The sequence below is a fragment of the Equus asinus genome, chromosome 13 (genome assembly GCF_041296235.1).
Source record: "Equus asinus isolate D_3611 breed Donkey chromosome 13, EquAss-T2T_v2, whole genome shotgun sequence".
Classification (NCBI taxonomy): Eukaryota; Metazoa; Chordata; class Mammalia; order Perissodactyla; family Equidae; genus Equus; species Equus asinus.
The window spans coordinates 16029498-16052591 of record NC_091802.1 but is presented as its reverse complement, the minus strand read 5'-3'; the positions used below and the strand labels follow the sequence as shown (position 1 = coordinate 16052591).

At 50.7% G+C, this 23094-nt stretch overlaps 1 protein-coding gene across 18 annotated transcripts in view; it reads left to right on the top strand.

The window, feature by feature from the left end:
• RAP1GAP2 (RAP1 GTPase activating protein 2) overlaps positions 1-23094 on the top strand; it is a 210790-nt gene that overhangs the window by 55743 nt on the left and 131953 nt on the right. Inside the window, exon 1 of one of the 18 annotated variants that reach the window (XM_044744612.2) lies at positions 19815-20483. The exons of 14 other annotated variants lie outside the window; for them this stretch is intronic. In XM_044744612.2, the coding sequence (XP_044600547.1) occupies positions 20377-20483 (107 nt within the window). In that variant the 5' untranslated portion in view covers positions 19815-20376. Of the gene's footprint in view, positions 1-19814; positions 20484-23094 lie in introns of those variants that run through there. 3 more of the 18 variants (XM_044744609.2, XM_070482587.1, XM_014826943.3) reach the window with 3 other exon arrangements.

Sequence of the window (23094 nt, the reverse complement as noted above, 5' to 3'; positions counted from 1 at the left end):
CATCTGATTGGTCAGGACTCTTTGTGGAAGTGGCCAGAAACCAGGTCAAACCAGCCTACATGAAGAGGGAGTGTCTTGGTTCTCGTAACTGGGAGGTCCAGGGAGTCGGTCTAACTGACTTAAGGCATAGCTGGATCTCAGGGCTTAAACAATCCTCCAGACCAGAGCTGTCCAATGTGGTCATATGTGGCAATTTAAATTTAAATTAATTAAAATTAAGTTCCATTAAAAATTTAGTTCTCCAGTCACACTAGCCACATTCCAAGTGCTCAATAGTACAGGTGGCTAGTGGCCACTATACTGGACAGCACAGATATATTGGACAGCACAGACACAGAACATTCCCATCGTCACAGGAGATTCTGTTGGACAGTGCTGGTCGAGATTGAAGGCCAGACTCCCCTGAGGGTCTTCCAAGGGCCGGACAAGCCCAGAGATCCTAACCAGTCTGTGACTTGTCGCACGCTGCAGAGACATTCTCAGACCTGCAGACCAGAAGATGAATGAGCTGCACAAATCCAGTGCCACTAGGTGGCACCGAGGAGACAGTATCTTGGGCTCACACACAGCTCTCGTCTCCTTGGGCCTGCGAACAGGGGCAGAGAGAATTGTTTGACATCCAGTTCAAGTGTAATTCTAAGTCCTGCCTTCACACTCAGACACCCACACATAGGTACATGCATTCTAGATGTGACCACACCTGTCACTCAAGGTCACACACACTCTCAGAAACACAGTGCCCCAAACAGCACAAGCATGGTCGGTGCCACGTTCCATCATAACAGCAACAAAAATAGCTGCGAGTTCTGGAGCAGCAGCTCTGTAACCTCATTCTGTCCTCACAAGTGTCCTGTGCAATGGTTCCTGCTCTTCTCCCCATTTTACAGTGGAAGAAACCAAGGCTCGGGGTGTGACGCAGCTGGGGTTCGGCCAGGGTAGCCTGACTCCGTAGGCGTCATCCTTCTGTTCTCTTGATCATGCTGAATTCTGAGCCCAGGGCCAAAGGCCGACCCAGTGATGACACTCAGACACACAGGTTCAGGCGTGGAAAGATGGAATTATGCTCCACATTTCCACAAACACACACATCAATGCTGCTGGTCCCACTGAGGCTCAAGGGGCATAGGAAGTAATGGAGGGAATTAAAATGGGGGGAGTGATGTTTGCTGCTTCCCAGGGCTGCGAGGCCCAGGTGTGTGGAAAACCTCGTGGTAAACTGTAAAAGCTGTGAACAGAGGTGGTTGTACCTGGGTCCAGAGTGTTTGGGTGTTATGGGGCTGGAGCTGAGGCTGGCTTCCTGATACCTGACCTCTGGCACTTTCTCTGTTTACACTTGAACCCAGGACTTCCAGGTGCTGCTGTGGAAGCTCTGTCAGCAAGGGTGTTGGACGCACTCCCTCCTTCTTTTGGGACCCTGTTAGTTTCCAGTCACGTGGGTCTGGGAGGGCTGTGCTCAGAGAAGACACATAAGACACCTGTGTCTTATCTGGTTGTGGTCTCTCACCCTGGAGCCCAAGTTCCTGGGAGTGAACTGGGGCCGAGGTTTGTCAGGGGAGCCCCAGGAATGTCTGCACGCCCTGCCTCCCAAATAGTTTGGGTTCAGGAATTTATAAGTGTCTGAGAAAGAAAATCTGTTAGGATTCTAATTCAGTTAAAAAATCCTTGTTGCCTTTATCCGTCTCGTGGTGTTTCACCATCTGCTGTCAGTCACCTGCAAGGACTGAGTAGACAGCATTGTGTCTGCCGTGGAGGGGCCTTGAGCATTCAGAGTAATGCGGGCTGACTGCAGCTTCCCCAGAAGCTGTGCATGGCGCATTCCCCTCAGGTTAGCTGTCCAGAGACCAGCGAGTCCAAGTCAGAAGAGGCGGCTGTGTTCCTGTGTGGCCGTGTAACAAATAAGGCCGCTGGAAAGACTGCAGAACAATACTGCAGCAATTACTGATCGGACGGAGCATGGAGACAACAAAATGCAATAGGAAATAGTGTAATGACTGCAAATTTTGTTGACTGAGCTGAAGTAAGGAGGCTTCTCGTGCTGGAGAAGAGGAGGAGGAGGTAGGTGGAGACACTTGTGGCAATTCTGAAGGGAAGACCTAGAGTCTTTGAGGGGCGCCTCTGTACAGTGCCTCATTTCCCCTAAAGACTTCCCATGCCGCCACCTCCCCCCATTTAAACATAGGCTTATCACTCTCTTTTCTCTCACCTGTCACGGCAGGGTCCTTTTGGGCTCACAATTTGGACAGGAGGATGGAGAGGAAGAGAGAAGGAGAAACTTTGCTGATATCACTGGGTCAGAACTGGAATAGAGAAAGCAAGGACACAGGGTGCTCTTGTCTTTGAGCTGTGAGCAACACCGAGGTCCCACGCAGGAGAAATGAAGGCGTTTGTTTATCTAATAAGTATTTGTTGGGTGCCTACCTTGTGCCAGCCTCTGTCCTAGGTGCTGGGGATCCTGGCTTTGCCACCCACTAATGAAGTTACATTGGACAAGCCTTGAACCTCCCTGAGCTTCTGTTTTCCCAACTGGAAGGTGAAGATGATGGGTCCCTACCTCCTAGGGATGTTTGAGGATTAAATGAGCTCACACATGAAAAGTACTTAGTATAGTCTTTAGTGCTCAGGACTGTGGCCATTGCTGAAGACACTGAGGCTGGTTAGATGATTCAGGGCCTGGTCTCTGCACCCAAGGAACTCACAGTCTATGAAGGAGATAGACAATTTTTTTTTTCTGTGAGGGTGATTAGCTCTGAGCTGTTGCCAATCTTCCTCTTTTTCCTTGATGACAATTGTCACTGAGTAACATCTGTGACAATTGTCCTCTACTTTGTATGTGGGACGTTGTCACAGCATGGCTTGATGAGTGCTGTGTAGGTCTGCACCTGAGATCCAAACACCCTGGGCTGCAGAAGCAGAGCATGCAAACTTAACCACTATACCACTGGGCTGGCCCTGGAAGATAGATATTTCATAGCCAGTGGCAAAGTGTGAAGCAATGCTGGTAGAGATATGGCAGAAGCAGTGAATTCTTCCTGGTGGAATCAGGGAGGGCTTCCTGAAGGAGGTAGCATTTGAAGGTGAAAAGGAATCCTTTAGGAAGGGAGGGTTGCAGGGGGCATTCAGACTGAGGGAACGGCAAGGGCAAAGCACAGGTTGGGGAAGCATATGGAGCTGTTTGAGAAACACTGGCAGGAACCAGCACTGAGGCAAGTGTGAGATCTGCTCAGGGAGGGTCTTGAATGTGGTACTGAGGAGGTGACATGTGCCCCGAAAGAGTGAGATGGGGAGCCCTCTGTCTCCTAATTGACTTGGAAGGCAGCTTTGGGAGTCCTGGCGATGGATTAGGGAGGCAAGGAAACTTGCTCCTGAGGAACCTGAGGGTGGCCTGGGGCTGGAAGGGAGGGGCTGGTCTAGGGTGGAATCATCAGACCAGGTATCTGATCCACCTGAGGAGTGTGAGAGGAGGAGCCGGTAGAAACTGGGGTTCCACACCCAGGGGATTTGCAGAGTTGCCGCGGGCGTCACTGGGCCAGGAGTGCAGGAGGGAGGCCTGGTTTGCAGGGAGATAATGACTTTGGCCCTGAGCAGGGTGAGTTGGAGGAGCTTGTGGGTCGTCCCTGCGGAGTTTGGAGTTGGGTTCTTGAGCTCGAATGAATATGGAGCTGTTCACTCACCAAGGCTCATTGCCAAGGCCTGGTCTGAGCGCAAATCACACAAAAGTGGACCGTGAAGATCCGCTCGGGCCTCGCGTACTTTCTAATGCCGGAGACAGACGGGAACAGAATAAAGAACCCAGGTGGTGGTTTCCAGTAATGCCCAGTCCCTGAAGGAAACAGAACAGTGAGGTGATGGGGGGCGGGCACAGGGGGCGGCTTTAGGTGGGTGGTCAGGACCAGCCTCTCCGTAAAAGTGACGTTTGAGTGGAGACCTGAAGTAAGAGGAGCCAGCCATGAGGATATCTGGGAGAAGACATTCCAGGCAGTGGGAACAGCACGTACAAAGGCCTTGAGGCGGCAACAGCTTGGCCACTGTGAAGATAAGGAAGAAGGAGGGGTGGGGGATGGGATGGGAGGTGGCTGGCTTGTCCCCCGGGTGGTGGGCAAGATGGGAACACAGACAGTTTTCCCCTGAGCCAGAAGGTGGTGCTGTTAGCCCAGGACTGCCTGCTCCCAGGCTGGCCAGGCGGGCAGGTGGGAGAGCAGGTGCCTTGACCTCAGGTTTCTCACTTGCCCTGAGCACTCTCGCCCTCTGGGGAGATGAGGTCGGCGTAGGTGGGAGCCCTGGCCAAGGCCAGAAGAGCAGCTGAGGATTTCCTGACTGTTCTCCCTCTGCTGTGTTGTTTTTCAGTGTTTCTTTGCTCATGTCTCCACTGGTGACTGTTCCCTCCCCGTTTCTGGGTTCTGTGTCTTTCCTCTCCCTTTGTTTCTCTTACTCTCTCTTCAATCTCTGCTCCTCCCCTCTCCCACTGTGCCCTGGTGCAGCTGGTTCCTGTCTCAAAGATTAATTTCTCGCTTTCCTGAGGTGGTTCAGGTGGAGGGCCCGGTGAGGAGGGTCAGGGAGACGCCCCTCCGTTTCTCTGTGCCTACCCCTCCTTCCCGGGGCTTCTGTTCTCCATGAAAGGGAAGGCCAGGGCTTGGGGAGTGACCCCATCAGTAGAGAATGTTTCTGGGACCCCTCATCCAGCACCCCTCAGGCCCACCTCCCAGTGCTTCTCCTGGCTCACCTCCAGCAACTCACCCCTGACAGTGGGAACCAGGGCTTGAGCTGAGACGGGAGAACGGGACAGCAAAACAGATGGCATGAAACCGCAGGAGAGCCTACCGCCAGGACTGTTACGAAAGGGTCATTTTAGTCGACAAAGATAAAGCGTCTACCCTACCCCACATTTAGGACATGCCCTTTGAGTGATTTCTCAGTGGAGAGCGAACTGGCCGCAGCCTGGTGTTGACCTCTGGCTGTCATCTGTCAAGGTTAAGGCTGTTGGGTGAGCACAGCGGTTAGGAGTGTGGTCCCTTACAGCCTCCTGCTGGCGAGGAGTCCAGCTCTGCACCTTACCATGGGCCCTGGGCAATCATTAACCTTGCTGTCTCTCGGCTGCTACACTGTCAAGTGGGAGTGAGAGTAGTAACACCGTGTAGGTTGTCGTGAGGGTTAGTTGAGCCAACATGTAGAAGGTGTTTCCAACAGTACACATGATAAATGCAATGAAATTGCTTGCTGTAATAATAATTATTATTTATTAACCATAATATGTTTATACTTACAATATATTATTAACTAATTGAAGTTAATATAACAGCAATAGATGGTAACGTGTTATTAGAATAATATATAGAGCTCCCTGGTTTGCCCAGAAAACAGGACCCAGACACTTGCTTCCAGCAGAACTCACCTTCCCATGCTTGTGCTTAAATACAAAATGATTCTCCATGCGCGCAGGTCTGTGTTGTTGCTGGAAAGATAACACAAGGTTAAAGAAAATATTCAGAAAACGGACCAAAAAGCTCCTGTAATTGATCCTCTCTTCCTAACACAGAAATTACTTACAAGTTTGCATTGAGGTAGGTCAGCGGTTCTCAAAGTGGACTGCCTGGGGTACTTGTTAAAATGCAGATTCCTGGGCTCTACCCCCGACCCGCGAAACGGGAATTTGGAGGGTGGAGCTGGGCAACCTGCAGCTTTCAGCGTGAGGCTCACGGCTGGAAATCCTGAGCGTCAGTGGATTCCACCTGTGCCATCATCAGCCATTCCGTTCACCTGAAGGTTGGCCACCTGCACTAACTTGTCATTGTCCTGACACCCATGTTTGGCCCCTGTGCGAGAGGAACCGGTGTGGAGGAGCATCTGAGGGAGAAAGCCCACCAACTGCCCGGCAGCCTTGTCTCCAGGGCAGAAAGAAATGAACTGATCCCCTCTGAGTGGGCATTTATGTTGCTTCAAATTCTCCACTCCCAGGAATACCACTGGAACAACCATCTTGGCGTGTGTAGTTTCTTGCATGTGCAGAAATTATTTCCTTAGGATGTAATCCCAAGAATGGAATAACTGGCCCAAAGGGTCTCAACTTCTGCGTTTATGACTAATGCTGAGTGTTTCCGCGATGCTGTCTAAAGTATGACCGGTGCTATTCATTTATTTACAATCTATTTTGGATAGTACTCATATTTGTACATATTTAGTCCAAAACCTGAAATGATATAAAAATATATATGGTGAGAATATTTGTTCCTGCTCCAATCCACCCTGTCACCTCCTTAAATCCACCTCTCAGGTTCTTTCCAGTGCTTCTGTGTTCCTATATAATATAAACACATTCTTCTCATCTCCATTTCTTACATAAAAGGTAATATCCCACACAATGCTGTTTGACATCTTACTTTTCTCGCTGGAGAACATGTCTGGTAGATCTTTCCATTTCCATCCACTGAAAGCCTGTTCTCCTCCTCCTCCCTCATTTTTTTTTATAACTGTATAGTATTTCACTATGTGGATTGACTTTTAGAAATTGATGATTCTTTTAAGAAGCTTAATTTTGTATTACACGAGTAATATATGAATACCTTAGAAAACCCTGGAATGTTAAGGGTGAAGTCTTCCCTGGGCAGCAATGCCACGCCCCTCCTCTCTTCCCCAGAGAAGTGACTGCTCAGTGTTTGGTGTATATTTGTCTAGATATTTAAAAAATATTTTTACATGCATCTTAAGTAACCATGGATGTCCATACCTATAGATTTAGCTCGTTCCTTCTAACCATTGTATAGTATCTAGGTTTTGAATATATGACGTCCTACTTATCAGTCCCCTCTAAATGGTAGTTTCTGGTATTTTTTTAGTCTTATGGAAAGTGCTGCAGTGAATGTACTCGTACTGGTCTCTATACATACTGAGAGTGTGTCTCTAGATTTGAGTAAATCTTAGAGGTCATATTTGCTAGGTGATAGGGTAGGTGACTTTATTTTAATCGTACTGCTAAAGTGCCCTCTAGTTTCTGCCCCCACCACTAGCAGGCATGTAGATTTTGCCAGTCTGTTGGCTGAAATGTCCTATCTCTTCGTTGTGATTGCATTTCTCTGATTTCACGCCCTCTGAGTTTCTCCAGCTGTGCAATGCCCCGCCACCCCTCTGCCCAGACCAGCGCAGGCCTTGTAAGTCAGCGGACTGTTGCCCTCTGAAGTTCCTGCACCTGCCTGGGGTCTTTGCGGGATGGTCTTTGTTGAGAATATCCTCAACCTCTCCCTTTTCAGAAGCCCCAGGAAACCAGGGAGGTCTTTTTGACCAGAGAGGTGGCTAGCAAGTTGACTGTGAGACTGAATGCGCTGACTTCCTCAGCCAAGTTCAGAGGGGCTGGCCTTGGCTTCTCCTCCTTTCACAGTTATTAAGGCACAGGTTCTGCCCTGAGGGGTCCTTGGTTAGCCACAGCTTAGATCCCAAATGCGCTTCCTTTGCTGATGGAACCAGGAGGCTGATTCTCTTTGGGCTAGTCCACGAGTGTTGCCTGTCAATCTCATACGCAAGGTCAAGTTCTAAGGACTGGGTCCCCTGAGAACTGGGCAGTTGGGTGGGAAGGGGTGACCTTGGAGACAGTCTCTGTCACCCACACCCCCCTCCTTAGAAAGGACCTTAAGGTAGAAAGGACTATCTCATCTAGGCCTCTGCCTTCAGTTCCTAACCCCTAAGAACTATACTACTCCATCCGCCTCAGTGCTCATACTGCATCTCGTGCGTGTGTATGGAAGCTTCAGCCCTGGTTTTGTAGCTGAGAAAACAGACTAGGAAAGGGATGTACAGATAATGAGAGGACAGATCTGCTCCAGAAGCTGGTTCTGCTGACTCTGGCCCAGTTCTCTTTGCACACCAGTCTGCTGTGTTGCAGAATGCATGCGTGCATGTGTGTACACATGCGGTCACTGCACGTGTGCGCTAGGTATGTGAAGATTTGAGGACAGGTATAGGCAAGGGTGATGTAGGTTTTTTTCCACTTTTTGTTTTGAAAATGACCAACCTATGCAAAAATGAGACTAGTGCAATGAGACCTGTATTCACCGAGCTTCACCACTTATTGACGTTTACCGCCGTTGTTCTCTGTACAATGATAGTAAAACAGAGAAAGTGAGTGGCAGACATCATGATACTTCGTACCTAAATACTTCAGCAGATGTTTCCTCCAAATACTGTCATGTTCTGACATAACTACAATACTATTATCATGTATAAGAAAATTAATATTAATTTAATAATATAACAATGTACAGTTCGTATCTAAACGTTTCCCAAATTTAAATATGGATTGTATATTAGATTATGTTATTGATTTATTATTAATGGTCACTCGTTGCACTGGGTTGTCACACCTCTTTAGTCTCTTTAAATATAGAACAGCAGACCTGGCAAAGTTGTTTTGTAGAATGTCCTACATTTTGGATTTGTCTGAATGTTCCTTTTTTTTCAACATTTTCCTTGAAAAGTCCTTGATTTTACTGAAGAAAGATGAAATAAGCGACCTGCATGCTGACAGCAAAGAGAAAGAGAGAAATTCTGTTTTATCTGCATGTTCAGATTTGTGCCACCTTGCCTTCCCCTTGAGTAGGGTCAGGGGGACTGCCCCCACACCTGTTGCTCATGGGCTGGGTTGGTGCATCCAGGTCTGTTTGCATTGAGGAAGCAGCTCCAGGGGCTCCTCCTGGGGAGTCTTATCCATGGCCCACTTTGGGGGATGGTCCCCTTGGGTGAAGGAGTGATGTGGCCTTCTTAGTTGTCTAAAGCTGTTATTTTGCTCCTTCAAGTGTTTCATTGCCCATTGGGTAGAGATCTGGTATGTTAATCAACTAGGCTACTAGTGACAGAAATCTAAGTCAAACTGGCTTAAGAAAAAAAAAGGGATACCAAAAGTAGAAACAAATCTAAGAAAACTCTTATAATTGATAAGTTTAAGAAAACTGGCTTCAGGAATAGCTGGATCCAGGTGGGTCAGAAAATGTCATCAGACAATCTGTTCCTATCTCTTGGCTCTGCTTTCCTCTGCATTCACTTCATTCACAGGCAGCTCTCCTCTCATAAGACAGCCACCAACTTTGGAAACCCCAGGGTGTAGCAAGCTGCTTCTTTCTATGGTGCCAGCAGAAACATAGGTGTTTACCCTGTTTGGACCAAGTAGGTTTATATGCTCATCCCTGAAGCAATCACTGTGGCCTTGTGAATAGAATACATGGATTGGTCAGGCCTGGACCGTGTACCCACCCTAGAGCTCAGGATAATTAGGTTAAGAAAGGGACAGCCCCAACTGAACCACAAAAACCACCAGTGGTGTCAGGGTACTCTCCAAGGGAAAATCAACATCTGTCAACCAGAAGAAGGGGCCTGGGTACTGAGCAGGCAGAGAAGCAGATTCTACTTCATCTGATGACAGGCATGGTGAGCCTCTGATTGGTTGAGTCATTGCCTAATCTCCTGGGGTCTCTAGTCCTCTTCATTTTGGATTTTGTGGAAGTCAGTGTCTATGGAGACCATTTGTGTCTGGGTCCCAGCTCTGCTTCTTAGTAGCTGTGTGATCCTGGACAGAAGAGTTAACCTCTCTGGGTCTCAGTGTACTCATCCAGCAAATGGGGATGATATGAATATTCCTTCGTTACAGAGCTGTAAGTATCCAGTGGAGTAACAGGTGTGAAAGTGCTTATGACTATAAAGTGCTCCACTGAGGGTGTGGTGTTCATGCCCTCTGAGCTGATGCTCCTGCTTCAGGGTGGCAGGGCCTATTCTTGGAGCTGCTCCCCAGACAGTCGGGAAGGTGACCTGCCCCGGACCCCACAGGATGAGTGGGATAATTTCTCCTCAGGTGACCCTAGAATGGAGCAGAGCACTGTCCCACAAGGGGACCGTCGGAGCCCTCTGCTCATTCTCTGAGCCCCAGAGGAGGAAGGTGGAAGTACATGGGCTGGCACAGTGATTCTCAAGTTGGAACTGGGAAAGGCGACATTAGGTGGTGCAAAGACACAGCATTGCCTGACGCTGATCACCAGGGAGAAAGCCATTCCCTTTTCAGTTCTCCTTCAGTGCTCCTTGCAGCCTCAGGGAGAAGAGCTCAGTTAGGTGCTCATATGTCTTTCACACTCTGTAACATTTGCTAATGTCCCTTATTGATGGAGAGAGGGTCTCAGGCTCAGGGCCTTGGGCAGGCAACAGGGTCTCGCTAGCTAGATTGTAATAACACTGTTTAATTTTCATTATACTTACTTTTTAAAAAGTAGAATTTTTTTTTTAGGACTGTTGTAGATTTATAGAAAAATTGAGAAGATGGTACAGAGAGTTCCCATATGCCCCATAACCCAGTTTCCCCTATTGTCAACATCTTGGATCAGTATGGTACATTTGCTGTAATTGATGAACCAATATTGATATGTTATTATCACCTGAAGGCCATAGCTTATTCGGACTTTCTTAATTTTTCTCTAAGGTCCTTTTTCTGTCCGAGGATCCCGTCTGAATCCCACATTGCATTCAGTTGCCATGTCTCCTTAGGTTCTTCTTGGCTGGGGGAGTTTCTCAGATTCTGCTTGCTTTTGATGGTGAGGTGGATTACAGGATGCCCCTCAACTGAGATTCATCTGATGTTTTTCTCATGATTAGGCTGAGGTTTGGGGGTTTTGGGAGGAAGACCACAGAGGCAAAGTACCATTTTCTTTCTTTTTTTTTAAGTGGGAGTATAATTGACATAAACTATTATGTTAGTTCCAGGTGTACAACATAGTGATTCAATATTTTTATACATTATAAAGTGATCACCATGATACATCTAGTTACCATCTGTCACCATACAAAATTGTTACAACATTATTGACTATATGCCCTATGCTGTACATTACATCCCGTTAAAGTGCCCTTTTCATCCCATCATATCAAAGGTGCATGCTATCAACACGACCTACCACTGTTGACGTTGGCCTTGATCACCTGGCTAAGGCAGTATTTGTCTTGTTTCTCCACTGCAAAGTTACTCTTTGTTCCCCCGGAATATACTGTACCCTTTGGAAGGAGGTCACTGTGCACAGCCCACACCCAAGGAGTAGGATATTATATTTACTTTTATAATTACCTTCCATTCATAGGATTAATGTCAAATCTTTTAAAAACATTTGTTTAAAGAAGAAAGTTTATTTAAAGAAAAACATTACATAGATAAATGGTACAGGAGGTATGTGGACATTTCAAAAATCAGAAGAGCCGTCCTTGAGTGATAGATGTTAGAGAAACTCTGGAGGCGGAAGATATTGAGAATAGGTGCTGGGAAAACGCATGGGTCTCAGGCTCACCTCCTGGCCTGGTCCCAAAGTCCTTTTAAGACAGAATGGGAAGCAGGGGGTATATTCATGGGCAGTGTCAAGATGTGGCCCCCGAGAAGCCCCAGACACAGCCTAGAAGAGCCGTGGCCACCCAGGCATGGGTGTGAGGCCTCCCTGGGGCACGACCTTTCCCCTGGTCCTCCTGTCCCCATAGCATCTCTAAGGACACAGAAGCCTGAGTCAGAGGGAGCCTGTAGCAGTGTCCTGTGCAGACGGGCCATCTGAGTCTCAAACTTCTCTATCACTCTGGGTCAGATAGGCCCTTCCACAAACATTTACTCTACCACCCGGGGTGGTATTCGTATCCTTCTCATGTTGGTAGAGGGGAGGAGGGGTCTGTCCAGGTCCCCAGCTGGTCAGGGCCAACCCTGAAAGCTCCGTCTGGCCCTGGGGCTCATGCTTGGTGATGGGTAGGGAATTGGCCACCAGCCTTGGATGTGAAACTAATTACACTCCTTTATTTTTCCAGAAATGCTTAAATCCCTCTAGGGTTGGCAGGAAATACAGTAGTTTTGGAGCCTCCCCCACCCCCCAGGGTTGTCTAAAAGCTGGGGGGACTTTTGGGTGCCCTGAAGGAGACCTTGGCTGCTTTGAAGTTTCTCCTTGTGAGACTCACATGGCCGCGCCGGCGGGGCGTGGGGCTTCTAAGTCGGCATCCTTTTAGCCACCCCATCTGAGTTTTCTCACCTGTGAGAGGGTGAGGGAGGAGGGTGGGTCTCCAGCCTTGGGACCTCGATGCTCTGCCCTCCCCTCCGGCAAACCCAATTCCATCAAGTCGAAAGCCTGGAAGATTTTCTGGGGTCAGAAAAGCTCAGACTCCAGGATATATGATCCTCCCGGAAGGGTGCTCTCCCTTACTCTTTTCTTTTCCCCTCCTACCCTCCTTCCTTCCAACGATATTTTTTGAGGGTTAGAGTTTGTCCGATGCCATCCTGGGCACGGAGTTGGGTGGGGTATGGGGACGTGATGGCGATGGCTAACACATACACGGTGTCTGCCCCCATCGGATTTACATTCCACTGGGGCAAAGAGACCAAAAAAACCTAGCAAACAGACACATCAATAAAAAACAAACACCCCACCCCTGCCCCAAGCTAGAATAATTGCCGTGAAACAAACCGGGGGCTAGATGCAGAATAACCAAGAGGGATGTACTTTGGGTGAGTGGTCAAGGAAGCCCTCTCTGGGGAGGGGACATTCTTTTGGGACAGGTCAACAGCTGAGAAGGCAGCGCTGTTAATTTCCCATTTGGATCGTTTCGTTACATTACACTGTCGATTAATTGCCTACACTTGTTTCCAGCATCCTGCTGACCTGCCGGGTGGGGTGCATTGAGACTGTTTCCACCCCAGGTGCTCCAAGAAACACAGGACCCTTGCTGGCTTAGCATCGTGAAGACAGCAATTCTCATAGCTGACACGGGGCCACACGGAGGGCACTACTGGGCTTGCCTGGAGACGCTCTCAGAACACCCTCCCCACGTGACCCCTGCACGACGGGGCGATGGATGCGGTTCTCACAAAGCTGGCTCCTGAGCCCGGCTCTCCATAACCTTGATGCTGCTCTAATGTATTCAGAAGAAGGAAACAAAGGGGAAATTTTGGTCCCTTAGTTATTAGCTGTGACCCATCATTGTGACCCACGCAGCCCCTGGTCCTGCCTTGTGACTCTGAGCGAGGGGGCTGGGGCAGGGGAGAAAGGGGAGGAAGCAGAGAGTTTGGAGCCTTAGGGTGAAGGGAAAGTTTCTGAAGCCGCCTTGGGACTTGAGGGAGGTTAAGAGAGTAGGAACGAAATGGCGTTTTTCCCTAAGCGTGAAGGGGAGTTGCTCACCAGGAGAGCTTACATTACAACAGGAATGATGCAGGCTAGACAGCTGGAAGAACTTTCCTGATGGGAAGGGTGGCAAGGCCCCAGAAAGCAGACCTGGGAGAAAGCCTGCGAATTGTAGACACAGCTGCTCAGTGGGAGGCTCAGAGCTGGGGGAGAGGGTCCTGTGTCAACAAGGAAGATAAGCTTTGTGTTTGTCTTTAAGGCTAAAAGGACTTAATGACAGCGTGCGGAAAAAGTCATTCACACATCAATGAGTTAGAGTCCAGAGTCCGTAGTGAAGGAAACTCTGTTTCTGGCTGGGTAGAAAGGGTCTGATTACGCCCACCAATGGGGCAGTTTCCCTCTAGAAAGGAGTATCCAACCCAGAGTTCTTCACGGACTCATAGAAGCAAGAGATTAGTTCAGACAACAGAAAAAAAAAAAAAAAAAGAATTGATCAGGAATCAAGTAGATGGGGCCCTAACCTATGAATTTTGTTGACCCGGCATGTGAGTGATCTGCAAACCACATGGTGAATTTTGTGTTGGTGAAGTCAGTGCCCCTGCCGCGTCTGGTCCGGCTTGCACACTCTCCTTGGTACCTTGTGCATACACACACGCACACACACACACCCAGTGGAGTGTGCTGGGAATTCAAACTCAGTGCACTGGCCACCTAAATCCTAAATGGGACCGCGGTGTCTGTGTGAGTGAACACACCTCAGTCTTTCTAAAAACCCTTGTACAGACACGTGAGAAGGAGGAGAGAGAGAGAGGTTCTCAAGTCAGGGTTGGAAAACCCTCAGATGCTCTCTCTCATTTCTGTCAAGCTTGGTTTTTGGATTCCCACTGAGCGGCCACTGTGAGCAAGGACTCAAAACAGCACAGCGAGAAAGGCCACTTAAAGAGCACTTACCAGGTGCTGCGTGTGCATTCTCATTTAATTGAGGATCATATCCACCTTCTTACTTATTTATGAAATTAATCTGGAGTCCTTATAAATGTGTAAATCGAAGAAAAAATACAAAGACAAAAATCAGCATACTTCCAGATATAATCACCATTAACCCTTTTCCCCACTATGAACGTTTTCTTTTACTTTTTATCATGAAAATGTCAAGCATATAAACAGAATAGTGTCATGACCCGCCCCTCCACAATTATCAACATTCTGCCATTCTTGTTTCATCTCTACCCCCCACTGCACACCCCACTCTATTATTACCACTTTTATGATTAATTTCAGTTCCTTTTTCAGGTAAAGTTTACATACGTTGAAATGCACAAATCTTATACATTTTGGACAAACGGATGCCACCACCCTATCCTGATATAGAACGTTTCCATCTTGCCAGAGAAGTCCCCACCCCCAGAGGCAACCACTGTTCTACTTTTTTGCACCTTAGATTGTCTGTTTTAAAACTTTGCTTAAATAGAATCATACAGTGAATATTTTTTGTATCTGGCTTCTGTCACTCAGCATAATGCCTTTGAAATTCAGCCATGTTGTTGCGTGTGTCAGTATTTTGTTCCTTTTTATTGCTGTGTGCTATTCCACATGTGGATATACCACAGTTTGAATAAAGCTGCTATGAACACTTTCCTATAAATCTTTGTGTGGACCATGCGTGCTCCTTGTAAGAACCCTACGAGGATGGCACTGTTGTTATTCCCATTTTCCAGATGATGAAACCGAGGCTCTGAGAGATTAAATTTCTAACCCAAGGCCACTGAGACAGTAAAAACTGGAGATGGGATTCTAGTTCCGGTTTGTCTGAGGGGTCTTTTAGTTTTTCTTCACGGTAGCATCTTTGCACCACAGCTAGCTGAGGTCATCAAGTATAGGGACAAATGGGTCCTCACTTCAATGGCCTGTTAGTTCATAAGGAGTGTTGGCTCAGGACAGTAGGTGGTATTGATAATAATGGCTCTGAGTCACCAAGAAAAGGTTACATTAAACCTGTCTTTAAAAAGGACCAAAATATGTGAGATATTTTAGAGAATTTTCTAGCCAAGGTCATTACAATAAAAGCAAGCAAACAAACAAAAGTTTTGCTACTCAAAGCTCTGTTGACTGGAAGTTTCAAGTGTAATACGTCATCTCCCGAGGAAGCCAGGCACAGAAGGCATCCCTGGGCATATAAAATAGTATATAAATAATCCATGTATAAGAAACCACTCTGTTCTCTGTAGAGCCAAACTGAATAGGTTTTTGGAGAGTCTGCCTGTTCTTGCTTTGAAAGATGTTGCTAAGCAATGTTGCTAATATTGTGGAAAGACAGCTTCCCTCCCCGCTTTTCCACTCAGCCCCAGAAACCCTAGGGTTGGAAGTGGCTTCAGTGGTAGCAGGAATTGGGGAGGCCTGATAATCTATGAGGTAGGGGCCGGGGACCCTGGGGGCGAGACGATTGTGCTGTAGGCTACGGAGCCCTCGGCCTTGGCCTCACGGGCTCCTGCGTCTCTGCAATGACCCCTGGGCAACCTCTTTGCAAAATTCACTTTTTCATGTTTGTCAGAAATTGCACACACAGAAGAATCCTTTTGAATGTTTCTACTGTGGGAGAAATTATAGTTGTATCACTTAAATTCATAGATTCAAAATTCCATAAATGAACCAAAAAGAAATATTTTAAATACCTCCAATGACCCAAGAAGTAGATGAGGAACTCCTTTCTTCCTCCTCCTACCCCTTTTGTAACCCCTGAACGAGAAGTCAGCACAGTTCTGATTGACACCATGCATTGCAGGTTCTGGGTACCAAATGATGTGCAGCCCAAGGGCTGGATGCCTGCCACTGAGTGGGAGCTGTGGGTTTCCTCGGGCATGGTTTCCTTTCCCTGGAGCTCGGAAATGCCACACAAGTCACCCAGATCCGTTTCCAGCATCTGAGCCAGTTTCTCGGCAGATCCTCTGTTTGGTATGATAAGCTCCGGGAAAGTACGGCTGAGCTGTGGTTCCCGAGGCTTGTCTCGAGGCCTCCCAGCCCGACCTGGGCATGGCCTGTTGCTGAAGGACCCTGTTGTGGTGGGATAGACCCCTTCAGGGTGGGTGAGGGTCTGAAAGGGAGGGTTAGGAGCTGGGAGAGGGGTCAACATGTTGGCAAAGACCCCTCCTGTATGTCTCTGTTTTCAAAATAGAAACTGCTTCCCCACCTCAAATGATCTTCCCAATCTTTCCCTCCATCCCCCCTCCTCTCTCTCTCTCCCTCCCTCTTTCCCTCCCTGCCTTCTCTCTCCCCCTTTCTCTCCTCTTTCTCTTTTCTTTTTCCTCACGTGGTGTATCCCAGAAGCAACTGTACTGTGGCCCCAGCAGGGGGCGCTGATGTACCTGCCAAGAACGAATGTCAGTCCACTTCCTTAGGAGCACAGGTGTGAGTGCTCTGCAGAGAGAGCTGTGAGCCGGGGGGCTTCCGAGTGATTTCTCTGAGCTGGTGTGTGTATCGGTGTGCCCCAAAGGCATAAGAGAGTGGGAGTGCTGGCTTGTCCCCAGCAGGTCTGAAGTTGTATATTTATAACTCTTGAATTGCTCCAAAGGTTGTGTGATCCGTGGGGTGGCTGAGGACACTGTCCCCTGCAGAAGGGGAGGGGCGAGGCATCTGAAGACGTCTGGTTTACATAAAAGGTCCCACCTCGTGGCTCCACAGCCCCTCTTGCCCCACATCTACGCCCAATCCTGGCCCAGAAGGGTTGCAGTCATTTTGCAGAGCAGCGGAGGCACTGGGAGGCAGAGGTGGGGTGGGGTGGGGCGGGGAGGGAGGGAGCGCTTGCTCCAGGCTCTCTCTGAGACCTGGGTGCTGACTGATTCCTGGTTTCACACGGATGTGTCTCCTGAAGCGGGTTCCCAGGCACAGAAGGCCCTTTTCTTCAGGACCAAGCATGCGTGTCTGAGTGTCTCACCCCACTGGTGCCTTAGGAACGGCTGTGCAGCTGTGCCCTCTGTTCTCGATTAACTTCCTTGTCCCCTCCTCCCCTTGCCCCAGGGCCCCTCAGCCTTTGGGTCTCTCCAGATTGGGGCAGAGACCCAGGCTGGCAGCTGCCTGGCACTTTGTTCTCAGGGCCTGTGGGCTAGGGAAGGGATGGGCTGGAATGGGGCTTTGAGCTGGGACACTGCTGGGGATAAGCTGCTGGTCTGGATATGTCCAGCCTTCTCAGTCCACCTCAAAGTGCCCCATGGGTGTGGCCTGAGAAGACACCTCCGAGTCACTAATGTGAAAATGTTCCCTTTCGGTTCTCTTTCAAACTTAATCATTTCTTCAAGGACAGTGTCTTCCTTTGGCGCAAGTGTATGGCTGACACCTGCACTTGTCTGTTTTTCTCTGTTAGTGAAGGTGCTTCAGGCTCAGAGCTTTCGTCAGGCAACAGTATATTGAGCTGAAATTTAATACGTTTGTATTTATTTTCATGGTATAAAGGACAAATAATAATGGATTTTCATTTAGGGTGGTAATGTTTTCTTTTAAGATTAAGTAAAAAAGTGAATCGATTTAATTAAAGCAAAATAAGAAGTAAATAACTGAGTAGTAAAGTTTTAAGATGGGAAAGTGTGAAGGTGGTATGTGAACGGCCTAATTTTGGAGAACAGTGGCTGGGTCACTTGGCACAAGGGAGCTGGGAATGGGATGGTCTCGTGGTTCCGTAGGTGTTAGCCCTGACTGTTCTGGGCAAGGATGGTCTTCTGTTTCTCTCTTACCCTAGTCTCTTGCACAAAGCTGGACACATCCTAAGTGATTAGTAAATGTGTTGGTGGAATGGGCAAGTCTAGCATAGATGGCCACGACATTCTCTGCCATGGATGAGCGTCCTTAGGCCTTGGTGTTTCCTGTGTGGGGTGTGGGCGGAAGGAAGGCCTCCCCCCCATCCCCTGGAAACTTCTACCTCTCAGGGCCCCAGGAATCAGATCATGTATGGTCTTTTGGGGACAACCTTGTGTTTTCAGCCACATTGGGGCTGGAAACATCTTGGTTGTAGAGTTGCTGAGAGGGCCTGGAACCCTAGAACAACAATGAATAAAGTTACCTGCTTGTTGGAAAAATTTTTTGCCTTCATCCCAATGCCCCTTGCCCACTGATGTGTGTGCTTGACCTAAAATATCTCCTAGGCAGTGGGGGATGGGTGGGAACCATCCACACTCACCTCCCTGGGAGGTGGTCAGGCCTTGATCTGAGGGGCAGCTACCCCTGTGTGTGCATAAAATACACCCCATGCTGGGCTAGACCTATGGCCAGTGCCCCCAGCACCTGCCCTGCCATCTAGCTGAAGGAGTCCATCAGCTAACTTCTTGGTTCTGTGTATTGCCAGAGGCCCGAGAAGCCCTGGGCTGCGTGTGCTGGGACTCTGCCCTCTTCCAGACCGAGGATGCTCATTTCCCAGTTCTTTTTCCAGACTGATTCTCAGGTCACTACTGATGTGGTCCTTGCCGCCGGCCTAACTGCAGTCCCAGGGGTGGCGCCTGGGTCACTCACTCTGGCTATAAATAGATGTCTATGGCTATATCTGTGGTCCCCCTACACCCAGGCGGGCTCAGGGGGCTGAGGCCATTGCTAATGGATGCATCATAAATAAACCAGTCATATTTTGGCACCGCCCTTGTGCTCCCTCCCTCCCCCCCACCCCAACTCCAATGCCAGCAAGATGTTGTGCCCATTGGAGAGGCCGGGCTGAGGCCTCAGGCCCTTAATTTCATTTGCCGCCCCTGACCCCTCTCCAGCAAGGTCCCCTTCCCTGTCTGGATTTTCTTGCTTGCTTGAACACCAGACTGTGTAAAAAACAAGGCAAATTGCCTCAGGGACCTCTTTGGACCCAACAGGGCTGCTTCCAAAGATGGACTAATTGGCTTGTTTTAATTCTTTCCAGCCCTTTGCCCGATTCCCTTCCCTGGGGGGAATGAACGGAGAAGCAAAGCCAGTCGTTACTCCGTTACTCCGGGGCGTGGGGTGGGGGGTGGTGAGAGGGGCTAGGCTCCCCGCAAAAGTAAGTGAGTGAGGGGTGCTTACGAGCACCCCAGGCCAGGGTCCTTCTCCCAAGAACTGGCGAGACCCTCCGTCTTTGCGTTCTGAAGTGAGGAGGAAGCTTGCGCGCGGTGTGCAGGAAGAGGGGAAGAACGGACGCAGGGTGTGCGCCGCGGCCAGCGCTGGGGCCCCGGGTCTGGCGGAGTGGGGTGCCCCCCCGCGTCTCCCTGGCAACCCGGGACGCGGGGCGGAGGTGTAGCAGCCGTGAAATTGATCATCGACCCTATGTTGTGTCAAACTTCCAGGTCCGGGAAAACAAATGTTAAGCCAGGGGCTGACCCCAGCCCACGTAGGTGCCGACGCTGGAGGGAACCCCTCCACTCCCACGACGATCCTTTCCTGGACTTGGGGAAAGCTGGGAAGTAGCATCCAGCTGAGTCAAAACGCCAGGGAGCCTAGGGCCGGAGGGCGGGCGCCGGGCGCTTGGCTCGGGTGCCCCCCTAACCGCCCGGCAGCCTGTCCCTGGGGCGGGGAAGGCCCCCGGTGGTGCCCGCGCGCGAAGGCAGTTTCGTTTGGACTGAGGACGCGCGTTTCCTCTCGGTGCATGTTTTTTTTTCCCTCTGTTTTAAAGACAGTGACAGCATCGGAGAAGTATCCCGGAGGGCCGGGCTGGAAAAGCGCGTCAGCCGCCTTTGCCTGGGGAGGGAGCCCAGGACCCGGCTAGCGGGGGTGGGGGACCGAGAGGGAGAGGCGAGGCAAGGGCGGGAGGCCCGGCCGCCCGGCCGGACGCGGGTCTGGGCGCGAGGCAGAGGGCGAACCCGGGCGCCGAGCCCCCGGGAGCGCTGAGCGCGAGCGGGCCGCCTCCCTCTGCTGGCGGCCGGGCCGCCTGAACCGCCCGCAGCCGGGGCGCCCCGGGCCGGGGCACGGGAGGCGGGGCCGGGGCGGGGTCCCGGGCGCGGGCGGCGCGTCTGAGCCAGAGCCCGGGAGCCGCCCGTCCGGGCCGCGCCCCGAGCGAGCTTTGGAAATGCCCGCGCTGGGGGTGCGGGCGCCGGCCGCCCGGCGGGCCCCGAGGAGACGCTGAAGGTCGCCGGGAAGTGAGCGCCCAGTCACCTGACCCCCGGGGCGCACCTAGGCGGGGCGGGGCCCATGCGAGGCGGGCGGCCGGGGCCGGGGCGCGGGCGCAGGGGCCGGGAGCGGGTGGCGCGGAGCGCGCGGAGCCGGGCCGGCGGGGGCGCGCGGCGGGCGGGCGAGGGCGAGGGCGCGGCCGGGCACCGCCGGCGGCCTCGCCATGTCCCAGCCGGCGGGCAGGATGCATTGCCGAAAGGCGGGGATCCGCGCCGCCGTGGTGCTCATCGGACTCCTGCACAAATCCCGAAAACAGAATAAAGAGAAAAGGTAAAGGCTGGCAGAGCCACCTCCTCTTCCCTCCGCTCTCGTGCTCAATTCCCGTTTTCTTTGGGGTGGACTTTTCCAAAAGGGCGTTTGGCTCAGCGTTGGACGGGAAAAAACCTCTTACTCCAGGCGCCGTCGGGGGAGCGAGTTCGGAGCTTTGCCCCAGACGCTGGCTGTTATGAGAAAGCCCAGGCAGGGCATTGGCTGGGGCGGAGGGCGGCTGGGAGGGCCCTTCGGGCTTATCCCCAACAGCGGGGCACCAAGTCTGTCACCCCCACTCCCGGCATTTGCCGATCGTGGCGCCCTTCCCATAGCCTGCAGCGCGGGTAGCATTGATCCGACTCGGGCGACAGTTCCTGGCCCAGCCCGAATGGCCCAATGCGCTGGGGATGCCATTTGTTTCTCTGCAACTTGGCTGAGCCCGCGAGGTGCCAGCCAGGCCGGGATCTGCTTGCTTTGCGCAAGGTGCGGGCAGGCAAGGAGCAAGTTTGCAGGCTGCTTTCCACCCCACTCTCCTCCTCCTCCCACCTCCGTGTCTCCCTGCCTTTGGGGTCTTCTGTCTTTAACTCTTCACCTTTCTTGGGTTTGCTCCCCTAAATGTTTGCTCCTGAGTGATGAAAATCGTTCTCTCGGGGTATTTCAGAGATACCTGGATGACCTATGGGGTGAGAGGTGTGGGGTTTGGAGTGGGCAAAGGAGCTTCTGGGGCAACTTCCTGGGCTCCAGCACCCAGCTGCAGGCTTGATGTCCACAAGACCCCGGGAGCGGCCCTCACAGGCTGGCACATGCTGGGGGACACAAGCCCAAAGCTTCCCAGCAACTGGGGGTCATTGGAGCTGACTGTCCACAGAGATGTTGTGGGGATTTGGGGTAACCTCTGGTGGCCCTGCTGGATCCTCATTTCCGAAGGTGTTTTGGAGTGGTTAGTGCGGCACTGTGTGTAAGACAAGGGCTAGGACACCGGAAGCAGAGCCAGAGACACCTGGGTGGTGACTGGTGGCCCCTGGGCTTGCCCAGGAGCTGGGCGTGCCTGGGGGAGGTGGCAGGCAATGAACTGGAGCAGTTTGAGAAGCTGGCATGGGTTCCCCCTGCGCAGCTGTCTCCCGTCCTGCCTGTCCCCCTTCCTATATTATAGTCTAACTCAATGTTCCCCACAGAGTAGGGTGAATCTCCAGTGAAATGACCTACGGTGGTTAAGCATGAAATAACGGTGAGTCACCTAGTGAGAACGGTCTTCCCTTTTCGGTTCTCTGCTAATTCTTGTGATTTCTTCAAGGGGAAAGTTTCAGGTTGGTGCTAGTCTGGCTATAACACTTTTCTGACACTTGCTAACCTCCCTTTTATAACAAAGAGAGAGCAGACCTCTGGCTCAGGGCCTTTAAATGGGAAACAGGGCCTGCCTACACTGTAGGTTGTTTTTGTACTAGGATTAGGATTCTCTTCTGGTTATGGCCAGTGGTACTGATTTTCCCCTTTGCAGTGGTGATATAAAGCATCACTTTAAATTAAATGCATTAAGTCACAAGAATGAGACTATTTAATAAAAATAGTGGTAATAGTACAAACAGGAGACAATGTGGCAGAAATCCTGCAGGTGATGTAGGAATGGCTGACGTTGGGGGGACACACTCGTCTAGCAGAAAAAGCTGCCAGCAGGCCTCTGGAGCCCAGAGCTCCAGGTCTGGGTTCAGTTCTCCCCTAGATTTTAATTCTCTTCCCTTCTGCCCTTCAGCATCTTATCTGTAGAGGGGGGTGAACAAGCCAACCCTCTAAAGTCAGAAGGATATGGGATGGCTGTTCTGAGACAACCTGGGCCTGTTTTGAGGAATGAGAAGGAAGAGGTGCTTGATAGAAAGGCAGATGCATTGGACCAGTTCTTATCTCTGAGTATAGAACGTGTAGTGGGGTGGAAAAGTCCCTGCACAGGGAGCTAGAAGTTCTAGTCCTGGCTCATCCATTGACTGTGATGTGATAATATAGATTTAATCTCCTTGAGCCTCAGTTTCTGCATCTACACAAAGGGCTTGTGAGGCTCAAGTGAGATAATGTGGGCGAAGGTGCATCTGAAAGTTAGGAAGGGCTGCACGAAGATGGAGAGGTGTGATCAGAACCGCTCCCGTTCTCCTCTCTCTGGGCCTGTGCCCCCAGAAACCAAGGTAAGATGTCTGGTGGTGACAGCCCCACCAGTAGTCAAGACCAGCCATGGCTGGGCCGAGGAGGCAGCCATGCAGGCCTGGGCCTGGGCAGCGATAATCTGGTGGGGGGGGGGGGTGGTTTGCAGTGAGGCACAGGGGAGGACCTGGACAGGGAACAGGAAGAGATTGGCTGGCAAGGATGCCCCAGGCTCATGGCATCTTATCCTTCCTGCTGGATGCACGTGCTCTTCCCTGCAACGCAGGCAGACAGTGGTGACCCTCCCACCCCTGCCTTCATCCCATTCTGCTGTTGCTCCTGCCATCCTGATTTGGCCGTGGCCTTTACCTACCTGAGGAGAAAGAGAGATTGATCTCATGTTGGTGCTAAATGACCTTTGCTTCCCTTACTGTAATCTGGAGCTTCTTTGTCTTCGAGCGTCTGAAATCAGTGCAGTGCACACTATTGACCCTTGCTCTGT